The sequence below is a fragment of the Primulina huaijiensis genome, chromosome 6 (genome assembly GCF_012295235.1).
Source record: "Primulina huaijiensis isolate GDHJ02 chromosome 6, ASM1229523v2, whole genome shotgun sequence".
Lineage (NCBI taxonomy): Eukaryota > Viridiplantae > Streptophyta > Magnoliopsida > Lamiales > Gesneriaceae > Primulina > Primulina huaijiensis.
This window is the reverse complement of record NC_133311.1, coordinates 18,970,567-18,984,735: the sequence shown is the minus strand read 5'-3', so window position 1 is coordinate 18,984,735 and position 14,169 is coordinate 18,970,567. Positions and strand designations below refer to the sequence as shown.

The 14,169-nt window shown below is 35.0% G+C and overlaps 2 protein-coding genes across 2 annotated transcripts; one reads left to right on the top strand and one right to left on the bottom strand.

The window, feature by feature from the left end:
* Positions 1-3,172: 3,172 nt before the first annotated feature.
* On the top strand, positions 3,173-5,687 carry LOC140979658 (pre-mRNA-splicing factor cwc22-like). The gene is made up of 5 exons (XM_073445167.1): positions 3,173-4,065; positions 4,151-4,388; positions 5,050-5,147; positions 5,276-5,378; positions 5,471-5,687. The coding sequence occupies exons 1-5, from the start codon at positions 3,358-3,360 to the stop codon at positions 5,569-5,571; spliced, it is 1,248 nt and encodes a 415-aa protein (XP_073301268.1). The 5' UTR covers positions 3,173-3,357; the 3' UTR covers positions 5,572-5,687.
* Positions 5,688-11,105: 5,418 nt separating this feature from the next.
* On the bottom strand, positions 11,106-12,251 carry LOC140978709 (eukaryotic initiation factor 4A-3-like). Its single transcript, XM_073443915.1, has 5 exons — positions 12,150-12,251; positions 11,873-12,067; positions 11,683-11,802; positions 11,438-11,599; positions 11,106-11,358 (listed from the first exon to the last, which is right to left on the bottom strand). Exons 1-5 carry the CDS (start codon positions 12,246-12,248, stop codon positions 11,218-11,220), a joined length of 717 nt encoding a protein of 238 aa, XP_073300016.1. The 5' UTR covers positions 12,249-12,251; the 3' UTR covers positions 11,106-11,217.
* Positions 12,252-14,169: the final 1,918 nt, after the last annotated feature.

The following is a 14,169-nucleotide window of genomic DNA, read 5'->3' as shown; positions in this document are numbered from 1 at the left end:
CATGATCATTTCCCATGAATACAGATCCCCCTGAGATTGGTTCATAATGGTCAAACCATTCTCACCGAGACGTCATGTGCCACGTCGCTCCTGAATCCATAATCCATGTGTCACGAAATTTGTGTCTGCCTTCTGCAACAGTTGCTGCTTCGCTGAATAAAATTTCACCACTGCCTGAAGTACTGGCCACATTTCCTTGAGAACTCTTCTCGATACTCGTACACTCTTTTTTGAAGTGTATTTTACCGCCACATTTAAAGCAGTAAATATTTTTTTTCTTACTTCTCGACTTTGATCTACCTCGTCTTTGGCTCCCACTGGAGTCACGGTCCATAAATCTTCCTCTTATCATCGGTAAAGCCTCCGCCTGCTTTGATGTTACCAACCTATCTTCCTTATTATTGCGCCGGCTTTCTTCACCGAGAACCGCAGTTAAGACATCGTCGAATCTTAGAAAGCCCATAAGAATATTGTTGGTTATGTTGATGATAAGTTGATCATATGAATCTGGTAGACTTTGAAGTAGAAGCTCCGCACGTTCATTTTCTCCTATTTGATGCCCCATGGAAGTGAGTTGGGCAAATAGAGTATTCAGTGTGTTGATATGGTCGGTCATTGATGAGGATTCCGCCATCCGAATAGTATAAAGCATTTTCTTTAGGAAAATCATGTTGTGTAGCGACTTGACCTCGTACATCTTTGTCAGAGTATCACAGATAACTTTTGCTGTTTTTATCTTAGAGATACTTGACAATACTTCGTCTGCTATAGTCAATTGTAAATTGGCAACAGCGTTGTCGTTCATCTCATTCCACTTTCCATCATCCGTAATCTCCACCGGTCTATCTCCAATAGCCGCCAAGCAATTCTCCTTTCTTAAAACTGCTTGTATCTTTATTTTCCACAGCATAAAATTGCTTCCGTTGAACTTTGCTATCTAGTACCTACCCGCCATTATGTCTACAACAATTTTAGTAGACTGGACAAAAATAATCCCGCCTTAAATAAAAAATCTCAAGAAATCTTTTCTGATGTGGAAGATCAGTCTAGGCTGCAACCACAGAGCATACTCAAGATTTTAAGAAATTTTAAACCAAGTCTCTGATACCACTTGTTGGTCTTACTTGCGGTAATTCGAGATAATAAAATCCAAAAATAAAGAATAAACTGGACACCGAGATTTACGTGGAAACCCCTAAAAATTATTAGGGTAAAAATCACGGGCAAGATGAAAAGAATTTCCACTATAATATTTTGTGGTGTACAAGTCACTCACTGTGTTTCCAAAGAGATCACACACTCTCTTAATACAGGAGAACAAACACCTAACAAATATTATAGAATGCTATAAGATGAGAGAAAACTCGAAGAATGGATTGAGAATGGGGATGCATTGAAATGCCGAATGATGCCTCTATTTATAGATGCATCATTCAGTGTGAACCTTCGTCCGTCATTTCAGAAAATCAGCTGCCGTGTTCTAATTTTCTTCAAAGAAGGCTGCCCCAACCGCATTTGATTTGTCTGCCCAATTTCTTTACCACCCGACATGCATTTAATGCACTCACAATTGCCAACAATATACACCCATCATTGACTTGTTGTACTAATATCTCCTGACATATTACTTATTCTTCTGGCATATTTAGAGAAGTTTTTCAAGATACGTATGAGTGAGGATATAAACACATTTCATAGTTAAGTGTGCTTGATTTGGAGAAATTTTGGGATGGATGAACCCCCTAAGAAATTTTATAGGGTGCATGTGAATAAGGGGTATAAACGAACCAAGTCGGTTCACGATATTTTCGAGCCTCGAAAAAAATTCGAACATGTTAGAGTTTGGTTCAAATTCGATAAGCTTGAATTCGAATCAAATATTTTTTGAACCCGAACTCGAACCTAAATTATTTTGTTCGAGAGTTCACAAGTCACTCGCGAGCTTTAATATTTTATTATTATATTATAATTATATATTAAATAAATAAAATTTGAGACTTTCGATGACATATTTTCGAGCAATAATTCAAATAATTCGCGAACATATTTGAATCTTTCGAGTTGAACTCGAACTTTAATTCGAAACGAATTCTCGCCAAATTTTTTAAAATTTTCGAGCTTGAATCAAGCTCGAACTCGAATAAAATTAAATCGAATCGAATTTGAGCCTTCAAATTTTCGTGATATTCGGTTCATTTGTTAACTTTTGACTTGGACAATCGTTGAATTTTGAATTTTACATTTGTATTTTGATACCCTTGTTTCACATGAAAAAATGAAAGATTTAAAATTAGTTTATGATGAATTTAATGGACTTCTATAACAATTTAAATTAATTATTTTCATAAAATTAACACGAATGCAAAGTAATTGTTAGAATGAAAAAATTAGTTTATTTGTTAACTTTTGTTTTAATACGCTTCTGTGACAGGTGTCAAAATTTAGTCCATCACACTTGTAAATATATATGCGAATGGTGTAACGAATAAAATATGAGATGGAAAACTTTCCATCGGCTTCCTCAAATTAGCCTTCGTTTGACATCTTCTTCACCCATTGTGAGAGATCGTGAGTAGTGTTTTATTCAACTTTTTTATAATTAATTTGATTCATATTCAAATAAGAGCAATATCATAATAGTAAAAAAACAGTTAAGATTCATATTGTAATTTGAAATCATTATATTTAAATAGAGTAAGAAAAATAATTATGAAATAATATAATTATATATAAATATGTGTGTGAGTTCAAATTGAGGGTGCTCCCTCTTTGCATTTCTATGGAATCAAACACGGTTGTGAGGTTCACTTATTTATATTCCATGATCTAGAAAAAGAGTTCTAGAAAATATGAAAACAATATTTTCATTAGTTATAAAACACTTTCAAATAAAGATAAAATATCTTGAAGATAAAAATCAATATTAAAAACAAATCTTATAATATCTATAGATAAATCAATCAAGATCTCATCATCTAAAAATAGATCAAATAAAATCTTTTAATTTAGAAAGAAAAAATCTTAAATTGATATTATCAATTTAACAAAATAATACAAAAATAAAATAATAATATGACATATGATAAATCAAGATAATCCTTATCATGGACCGAAAATATCTCATAATCAAGGATACTGTATTATCAAAAATAACAAAAAGATGATAGCGAATTTAAATCAACAACCTTTTCAAAATACCAAAGCATATCAAAATATTAGAATATATCCCGTCCAAAAGATCAAAACAAACCTCTTCCCCGAAAGTAGCTACAACTTTCCTCTACTCTCTGCTCTGTGGGTTTTTTTCCCAAAACGTTTTTTGTGGTTTCAGGGAATTAGGGGTTGTTGCATCGAAGAATGGGTAGAGTTCGTCGCAGTGATTCCAGCAGACGCGAGGATGAGAAACAGGAAAGTCGGGGTCGGCATAGGGAGAGATCGGGTGAAAAAATTCATCTTGCCGAGTATGATGGCAAAGATCACAATAGAATGTGGCGAAAGTGCACAACGAGAGAAAGGGAAACGCTGCGTGATGAGGATGGCGATGTACGTATGGAGCGGAAAAAGAAAAATATGGATAAGAGAGTGGAAGAGAGTCGAATTATGACTAAAAACGAGGGAGACACGAGTCCGAGTGAGGCCAATAAAGTGGGAAAGCCCGATGAGAATGCGGGCAGGGACATAGCTGCTAATTCAGGGAGGAGTGGAGGAGTTTACATAACACCACATATGTTGGCCACAACGATGAAGGATATTCAAGTTAAAAACACCATTGAATATCAGAGAATGACTTGGGATGAAATGAGGAAGAGTATCACGTGGTCGTTGAATAGAGTGACTGCTACTAATATTAAGATTATCATTCCGGAGTTGTTTGCTGTGAATCTGATACGAGGGAAGGGTTTATTCTGTCGTTCATGCATGGAGTGTCAAATTTTTTGGCTACACAACACAGATGCGATTGCTGGATTGGTTGCTGTTGTTAATGCCAAGTTCCCTGAAGTTGGTGATCTTTTGTTGAGGAGGATTGTTTTTCAGCTACAGAGGGCATTTAAGCTCAATGATAAGGTTTGCACTTCAGTTTCTCTCACTGGTTCAAATTCCATTATTTAAACAATGTTAGGTCTGCTTATGGTGAAACTTCTCTTGGCAGCCACAACTTCTCGCTCCAGTCAAATTTTTTGGTCACCTGGTCAACCAGCGAGAACTTCTCGCTCCAGTCAAATTTATTGCTCACCTGGTCAACCAGCGAGTAGCCCACGAGCTTATCGCTCTTGAGCTGGTAACATTTCTGTTGGAAAAACCTATCTATGAAAATGTTAAAGTGGCTGTTGGATTCCTTACTGAGTGTGGTTCTGCGCTGCAAGACCTTTCTCCTCTACAATTCCATGGTACTAGCCAGAGCAGTTTTATGCAGTGGGGCACTTCTTCTTTTTCATTAATCTGATATTAGCTTCTATTTTTTGTTCGGTTCACTTCTTTGTTTGTTTTTTTTGTTTGTTTTTTTTTAAACCCTAATCTAGGGGTGGGAGAGGGATCGAACCCTAACCATTTTTATGGGGAGTACAAGTGAGAATCCATGGACCAATGCCCTTGTCTCTGGTTCACTTCTTTGTTGATGATTACTTATCGTCTCTCTTTTTTGTTGATGGTATCTGATGTTTGACATGGTATGATTTTGTGGTTGCCACAGAATCAATCTTATTGTGTCTCCATTTTGGGGTTTTACCCTTTTTATGGATATCTGAGGACACATTTCTAATTGCAAAATGGAATCTGAATTTGAGTCTTTCACTCAATTGGATCGACTCGAAGTGAATGAAAATGCAGACAATTTGTTTCCTAAAATTCCTTTAACTAACCAATCCTTTTGTGACGTTGGATTGTCTGACATTTGATGACTGCCGCTTTTGCATAATGTGTTGTTGGATGGTGTAAAAACTAAAAAGTATGTACGCCATAACATCATGCATTTTTCATTATTATGTTGTGCCCTTTCAAATGACGTGACGCATCTCTGAGTTGCACACTTTTGGATTTTTCATCCGACAGACATATTTGAGCGATTACGAGGTATTCATCATGGAGGAACTATATTGGTCCAGCTCTCTATTGAGCATCTTTTTGAGTTGCGAGAGGCAAAGTTTCAGGTGAGCTCTGAAACCTCACGTATAAAAATCTTATGCGGTGGAGAGTCCAAATTTAAAGTCTAGTTTACTTGTAGAAATATTAAAGTCCGTGGAGTTATAATTCTTTCGTGATACATCTTCTTATCCAGGGGTGCCCAGCCATTCGACCAGAGTTGGATCTGGTGGAGCCGAAAGATCAAGTCACACACAAAGTCTCCCTTCTGGATGAAATTGATCCCGAGATTGCTTTAGGTATATATATCTGGACAGTAAACATCATGTCATATGTTGCTCTTTCAATTTCACTTATACTTGACCTGAATTTTTTGATATTCTGACCGCAGACACCTTCAATCCGGATGCCCAATTCGCAGAGAACAAGAAGCTTTGTGAAGAATTTAACAAGAAATGCTCGGTGACTGGTTACGAATCTGGCAATTGCTAATCCTGTAACGCCAGAGTTATTAATTTTTGGATGGTTGTTAGCTTCTCTTTTTTTCCTGATATGTTTATTATTAAGTGATTTTTAAAATTTTCAATGAGTTATTATGGGTCCATTGTTTTTCGTCGTTAAGATGTTTCAATGAATATATATATACATATATATATATATATATTTTTTAAAAAAAGAAGACGATTCGATGAATGAATTTTTCTTGAATTATAAGTGGTTTGTTCTCCATTTGATTCGTTCAATAGGATCTCTGGTAATCTTGTTTGAATCCTTTTCATTTGTTCAAATTCTGTTGTGCGAGGAATTTGCTTTTGCGCAATTTGTGGTGGTAGAATCTATTTCTGGTAACGACTGTCTTGCATGCGATGGTTGAGGGTGATTTGGGCCTGTAAGAAAATTAATAACGAATCACTTTGATCCTTGTCAAAAACTTTTGTGAGACGGTCTCACAAAAAAGTATTATTTTTTATTGTGAATATCGGTAGGATTGACTCGTTTCACATATAAAGATTTGTGAGACCGTCTCACAAGAGACCTACTCTTGAACTTTTTATATAAGAAGTAGTATCTCACTCCGTGCATGTGTTATTTTATGCAATGTTTTAAAATGGTCACGGTCGACCAAGTTCATATATAAACCGCAGTTCACGTTCCGGACCAAGTTCATAAAACGTTTTACCGATCAAGAACCGATAAGCACTGACAACATTCTTAATAGAAGAACTCTATGTGATATGTTAAATCAAGCATGTTTGTGCGACATGCGACTGAACCGGTTTGGAATTTCATATCACGTATCATTCTATACATTCGGCTAAGTGAGCCACGGGCAAAAATAAACATTATAAAGATATATATCAAATAATAATTATCAGTTATGTACAATTGAACCGGTGTCAATTGTCTTGTCAATTAAATCAGTTTAGAAATTTAGATGGTTCTGCATACAGTATTTTTTTTGGGAAAAATTAAACGAAATATTTGAAATTTCAGTTTATAAATTGAAAACATGATAATTTTAGGAAGCTCGTGTAAAAAAATTTAGTAAACTCCTGTAATAAGCTCATGTATAAAAAATTTAGTAATCTCTACGAAGCATTCAAGATTTTTGTGTATAATTGTTTTTTTTTATGATTCTTTTATATTTGAAAAATAAACATTGTTTCCTTACTAGCTATGTAATTTCAATTTCAATTTCAATTTCAATGAATTATGTTATTTGATTTTTTTTATTGCATTTATTTTAAGAATTTTTATGTGATTATCTACTAAACATGTATGATGCATCTTTTATATTTTAGATGTGTTTATTATGTGAATTTGGACTGCAATATATGGACTCCCCCCCCACCCCCTCATCAAAAGTTTTTGTAGTTTGTATCGCCTGTATTTGTATGTAAGTTTTTAATAATATGTATATTTTCAATATCTGAATGGTAAATACTGGTGAAGAGGTAGAGACATATATAAATGTGGAAATTGAATGCAGGCGGATGGATGTATTGATTGTAAATGAAAGAATAAGAGTATTTAGATTTATCTCTTCTTGTTGTTTTTTTTCAAAGTATACACATAATTATGCAGAGTTGTCAATAATATATGTTCTGGAATATGATTATATATACATATGTATAATATTATTGGACGATCGGTTACTTTTCATATTTACATCATATTTTGATATTTTTTTATAAAATGTTTATTTACCGAAATTTGGGTTGCATCTTCGGCAATAATTGGCATACAGATATATAAGTTCTAAATCTTTTTATATTTTTTATACACAGTAAACTTATAAAAAAAAAATAAATGTTTACAACGTATCTTTACTGAGCTATTAATAATTTTAAGTTATGACAATACGTCAATCTTAAAGATAAGTTAGATGCATAACATTTTGACTATGATTTGAATCTTTTTTAAAAAATAAAAAAATATATGTTTTTTCAAATTTCTTTCATAGATAAAATTCCTAGTGCATTAAAAAAATAGCTTAAAATTTAAAATCAAACTTATTGCTATTAACCACCAGTATTTATCTTTCCAGGTTGTTCTTTAATTGAACTCGGAGAGCAGATACCGCCTCCTCCGAGAAGGATCCGATCCCTTAGTAGGCCTGATTACATTATCAACCCTATTCACATGGATATAAATAACTGCTTCTTAAATTCAAAAAAATAAATAAATAAATAGCTGCTAGTTATAAATTTAAGTGTGAATCTCTCTCAAAATTAACGAAAATGTTTGAATTTATTATCTAAGAAACGTCTGATGAATTTTGAAAATGAAAACAAATATTAAAAACTACATAAATTCTGTATTTCAATCTTTTTGGCAAACGCTTGTTTGTATATTGTGTGGGAGTAATTTAATTTGCAAGATAAGTGCGTTCCTTCACAAACTAGGCATGTTTGCTCAAAGAAGTTAATATCATATATGTCATGTAAACACAATCAAATACCAGAAATGCTTGTTTAGACCATGTATATTAGGACATGTGTATCAAAAGAGTAGCTTGTCAAAGATTGACCAAAAATCCTATAGGGATCTATCGTACGATCCAGTCCTAGAATCAGCACAAACTCAAATTCTCCAGCAAACACAAAGATGCGGTTTCTACTTCAATTAATGAGAAGGAGTCGAAGACTGCTCATGCCCAATACAGAGGATCAGATTTTGTATTTCTTAGAGCAAGTAATGTCATGCATGAAACAAAATATGTAGTCCAACATACAGGGAATGAATTTACTACTCCTGTCACTCAGTTTGTAGGTACTTTCTTCAATCACCTTACTCGTTGACCTTGAATGACTTACGAATTACCATTAAAAGGCAATTATTTTTTCGATTGTGAAAATCGTATGTGTGCCAATAAGAGGATGCAGCTATTACTCACTGTCAACAGATGGACATAAGCTAGTTGATTCATCAAGTAAGCATAAAGACAACATTATTGTGAACCTATCCTGTTTAATCTAAAGATGTGCCTAACTTCTTTCACCACCCAAGGCAGGTAAGTTGGAGTTTTAATCAAGCCACCCCTCAAACTAGGAGGTTGTGTACCGCTGGTACTCAGATTATATTTCCTTGTCAATCTTCTGTTGGATCTCGGTTTTCTACGTGCCCAAACGCAGCGGAAGTTTAAAATTTTTATTTTATTTTGAAAACAAAATAATTCTTTTGGACACTCGTATGGTTTTCAGGAATTAAACATGCATAGGATGTTTAAAGAATTATCCCTTTGTGAATTAAATCACTGGACTCCAACTAATCCGGTATAAACGGATTAGCTCTTGTTGATTCCCTACGAACTTTCTTCGATGAAATCCTCCTATCAAGTCCACGACTGGATGGTATGTTCCTCTTCCAAATTGCACTAGAAAATTTGGAAGAGATTTTACGTTGGAGACTAAAACGAGAGGCGGCTCAACCTTGGAAAGAAAAACCAAAGAGGCCAATTTTTTTTTCTTTTGAAAGTGGGAGTCACGAAATTCTTGAGGTGGTAGGTGGTGGTGTAGGGTTTTCAATTTTTTTTTGTGTTATTTATAATTAACTTAAACCCTAATTACATAATTAACATTAATGGGCTTGATTTAATTAATTGGGCTAGTCCAACTAGTTTAATTAATTTAATCAAAGTCCATTAAAACTTTAATTATTTAATATGTTGGACTTGTACCCCTACAAGCCCATTAAACACATTATCCACCATATTTAATTTATTAATTAATCAACTCAACTTTTGAGCTTAATAAATTAAATACATTATAAATTCAACATTTGAATTTATTATTTAAATTATAAATTCAACTTCTTGAATTTTTATCACCTCTAAAATTCAATATTTAATAAACCCAACATTTGAGTTTAATAAATTAAATTCTCAAATTTTATAAATTCAACTACTTGAATTTATTCTCTCAAAATTTAATTATCATAAATTCAACTCCTTGAATTTACTATATAACATAAATTCAACTTCTTGAATTTATTCTCTCAAAATTTAATTATCATAAATTCAACTCCTTGAATTTACTATATAATATAAATTCAACTTCTTGAATTTATTCTCTCAACGGGAACAAACAATCCAGTACTTGTGTGACCCTCAATGGTTCAGGGATACAGCTAGCCGTGAGTTCACAACTCTATGTGATTCAGGACATAATCCTTTATTCGGGCTTACCCTATTTAGCCTCATTCTTTTCATCAACACCTTAATTAAGAATGTCAAAACTCATTTCTGATTGCACTCATCGGATCATGGTAAGAGCGTCTAGTAGCATCGCCCCATGATCCCCTAGGTATCACTGATAGTGCCTGCAAGAACCAGTCGATTATGATTAACGTACAGTACGGTCCCTTCATCTCATATATCCCGATCGAATCTGCAACCATTGGTTCATCGAGGGTTGCATATTAATTCGATAACTATGTGATAACTATAATAGTGGCATCGCGTGTACTATTGGAGAACTCCTTCTTCAATGTACATCTCATACTCTGGCCAGAGATTCCATGCACTATTATTACATTAGATCACATAGGATATCCACACCCGTAGGTGAGCGGTGAATCCCCGACTACAATGCACTGGCTCTTATATGTGTCGCAACTATACCCAACCTCGCCACCTGATGACTCTCCTGGAGTCGGTAAACGAGTCAAAGCACAGCCCTAGCACATAGAGCCTCAGTGTTGTCCCGGGTCGTAAGGACTAATGGTGTACAATCATAACCACGGACTTATCCTCTCGATGAATGATAACCACTTGGAAAGTCCGAGGGAGGGTTGTTCGGTATAATCATCATATGACTACCCATCTGTATGTTTGGACATCTCTATGCCCTTACCAAGAAACGCAGTACACAACATCACAGATGCTAGTCTCGAGCTCAAGCGACCTTTATCCACGTTTTAGGCGGCTGAATCGACTAGGAACGAATTTAGATCATACAGTGTTTACAAATGAGTTTCAACATCGAATTACGATTCATTTGTATTAAAGTATAATCAAGGTCTTTATCTATGTTTGAAATCATGGGTATACAGATAAAGAAATAACAAACCATGAAATAATGAATTATATTAAAATAAAGATTGTTCTTTACAACTGAGTCAATAAAATCCCTAGTCAACAGTTGACTTGCAGGGCATCTACTCTAACATCTTCCTCATTTGCCTGATCTCATAATTGATTTGTGACTACTTTACTCCTTCCATTTTATTAATTTCCTAGAAAACAGATGAGGTTCAAGATCGTGACTCGACTACTTGATACATTCCGAGCAGCTATGACATTTTATTGCTTTTAAGAAATAGTCTGCCACAGTTATAGTAGCATCCCTTGAAATACTGGTTGGATGCTCTAAAACAACAAAATTCTACGGTCGTGTGGAGCACGGGACAAATATCTAATTAATATTATGCGTAACATAACCTAAACATATGGTATTAAATACGAAAATCAGTCCCTTACAGCAGCATCATAGACGTTCGGTGTCAATTGATCAATCTTGTGTAGATCTTCTCGATCAATTGGACCGGCTTCCAGTCTTCTTCACCAACAAAATTTATCACAGTAACCTGTATATCATTGTTAAACGCGTTCATTAGACTCGGGATATTGAGCAACTACTATAAGATTAACAAAACTGGATAGCAAGACAAAGAAAAAAGGAAATCAATTACATAGCTAGAAAAGCGCCCGTGCCACCCGGTGCGATGAAGGTATTGCCGAGCGTGGACGGGAAGATCGTAGTTGATCACCAAAGAAACCTACATAGACTAACAAAAGTTAAGAAACAACTTCATAAATTAATGAATTAATATTAATGACAAAGAGAATCAAACTAACCTCTTCATCAACAAGTTCGGACGCAAAAGCATCCGTCGTGATAAGGAATTTCTTGAAGCTTAATTCTTCCATTCGTCGATGACGCTCCTCTGCTAATGTATTTCCTTTAATCTCTAAAACTTCGAAGTTGCTTGCTTGCATCTTTTTTCGTAGATTAGTAACCTGCCACATAACACAGCACAATATTGATCAATAACTCACAAAAATATTAAAAAATTTGAAAACATTGGCAAAGAAAGTTAAACCTGACTGTTAGAGTTGCGAAATACAATAACTTTGGGGACGTTAAAAGCGCGAAGCATGTCTAGCAAAACATGATATTTAGGCTTCTCCTTCTGCTCGCGGACAAAGAAATGACGGATGCCCTGTCATTAAGTCAAAAAAAGAGTTAACACAAGATCCATACAAATAAATCTGGGAAATACTTCCAAATACCTCCATGACTGATACGGGATTACGATATGCTCGAATGACCAGAGCGTCACTCAATCCGATGAAATCCAGCATCTCAGCAACTCCAGAAACATCAGTTCTAGAGATCATGAGCAACCGGATTTTCCGAGAACGGCATCTGAGTATGCCTTTTAGTTCATTTGAATGGTAATTTTCAATCATGTCATCAAAGCAATCCTAAGGAAAAGAAAGTAAAATTTGTTTTACAAAAACAAAATAACAAAAACAAAGAGGAACTACATCAGAATAGCTTACGAACCAGCGCCAAAAACCTGATTGACGTGGCCACAAGAGGCTGCTTTTCAAAGGTGTCCAGAACGTGGTCAGGAGACCCGAGTACGACCCCTCGTTTGATCATCCGGTTGCGCCTGTCAACGTTGCACACGTTGATTCTGGAATGGGCGCCAACTGCCTTAATCAGTTCTTCCATGTGGGAAGCTGATTTGCTGGTAGGTAACAGTACTAAAGATCTCGGACTAAAAACAAAAAAAGATTTATCAGAATTTAGTAACAACAAGAAGAGCTATAATTGGGATACCTAGACTTCAAATATTAATTGGGTGTGAGGCTTGTCATCTGACTCACACGCGAACTCCGTTAGAGCTGCGTTAATATTTCTTGCCCGAAAAATAAAGAGATCCCAACAAACAAACAATCTCAACATAAAAAATGAAGTCATCTTGCGAATTAGAAAATGAGTACGAGTTTTCTGATGATGAAGAAATAGAAGCGCAGACTTGGGGGAAAGAGAGAAGGAAAATGAACTCGGTGAAAATCAATCAATCAATCAAGCTTCTCCGAGTAATTATTAAACATGCAGCGGCAGTGTCAATTAACACAGAGCTAATTAACTCTTTTTTTTTCGATAAGTGAGCTAATTAAGTTATTAGCCCTTAAAAGGTGAAAATCTGTAACAATCTAGGTAGTTTAAAATAAGGACTTGTTTTTTCCCCCCTAAAAATTTGTGCTTTTAAAATAAATTTTAAAAAATGTTCATCTCGTTTATCTCATCTCAAATTCTCGACCCCTCCTAATTGATATATTGTGAATCGAATTCTTAATAAACTATATACATTTATAATCGTGGGACAATGAAGCCAGAATTAAACCATCAATTTTATCGAACTCACGATAATTTGTCAAGATATTATTTACTCTATCAATTCAGACACTTTTTTTAAGACAATTTTATTTGAATTCGGAGAGAAGGTTCCGCCCTATCCGAGATGGATCCGACCCTTCTGTAGGGCAAATTACAGAATCGACCCTATTCACATTGCTTCTTATAAATTTAACCAGCCCTCTTTGAAAGCCCATATTTATTAATATGGTCCGAAAGTTATACTCTCTATGGGCCAATTAAAAATTAATGAAAGGATTGAATTTATTTTCTAAGAAACATCTGTTGAATTTTGAAAACGACAACACAGATAAGAATTATTTTCACTATCCTCTGTATTTCTATCTTTTTGGTGGGAGTAATTTATTTGCAAGAGAAGTGCGTTGCTTTCCTTCACAAATTAGGCTCGTCATACAAACAGGTTGCTCAAAGAAGTTAATATAATATATGTAAACTATCAATTAGGTTAGGTTGGAACAAGTAATCTCTACGTAGCCACTTTGGCTAAAGTCTGATTTTTAAGTTCCCTTAAAGGTATGTCTTACGTCATCGTTCAAACAGAGAAATAATTTTACCAGATGAAATTGATCAAACTGACACGTAAGTTGGATAAAAATCTTTCAGCATCACTTGGTTTTCGGCAATTCAGGCAACCCTGCATAGACACACTGATGTGAGTTGTTGCACCAGAATCTATCCACCACGTGTGTCTAGGCACTGAAGTTAAATTAACCTCAGAACAAACCATATTCAGAAGCTTACCTTTCTTAGCACGCAAAGTGTGATAATTACTGCACTGCTTCTTCATATGCTCATCACTGCCACAGAAAAAAAACATCCTGAACTTTGAGAATCACTAGGATTCTTCTGTTGTTTCTTCGGAGGTTGCGTATCCGCAATTTCCTTATCCTTCCTTTTCTTTCCTTTATCCTTCGAGTTAGAGGCATAATGAGCACTTTCTGTCTTGTCTCGCTTCAACCTTTCTTCTTCCTGGACACAGTGCAAAATGAGCTCATTCAGAGACCAATTATATTTCTGACAGTTATAGCTCACCTTGAACTTGTTAAACTGAGGAGGAAGAAATATCAAAACCAGATACACCAACAAGTCCTCAGAGAGGTCAAGCTTCGGTGTTTTCAACCTTGAAGCAAGATGAGAC

Excerpts from the sequence above, each read along its gene's own strand:
- LOC140979658 (XM_073445167.1), top strand. The coding sequence starts at position 3,358 with ATGGGTAGAGTTCGTCGCAGTGATTCCAGCAGACGCGAGGATGAGAAA. Across the intron at positions 4,389-5,049 it reads TTCTCCTCTACAATTCCATG|ACATATTTGAGCGATTACGA; the intron begins GTACTAGCCAGA and ends TTCATCCGACAG. Across the intron at positions 5,148-5,275 it reads TGCGAGAGGCAAAGTTTCAG|GGGTGCCCAGCCATTCGACC; the intron begins GTGAGCTCTGAA and ends CTTCTTATCCAG.
- LOC140978709 (XM_073443915.1), bottom strand. The coding sequence starts at position 12,248 with ATGATCAAACGAGGGGTCGTACTCGGGTCTCCTGACCACGTTCTGGAC. Across the intron at positions 11,600-11,682 it reads TTCGCAACTCTAACAGTCAG|GTTACTAATCTACGAAAAAA; the intron begins GTTTAACTTTCT and ends GTTATGTGGCAG. Across the intron at positions 11,359-11,437 it reads CCGAACTTGTTGATGAAGAG|GTTTCTTTGGTGATCAACTA; the intron begins GTTAGTTTGATT and ends TAGTCTATGTAG.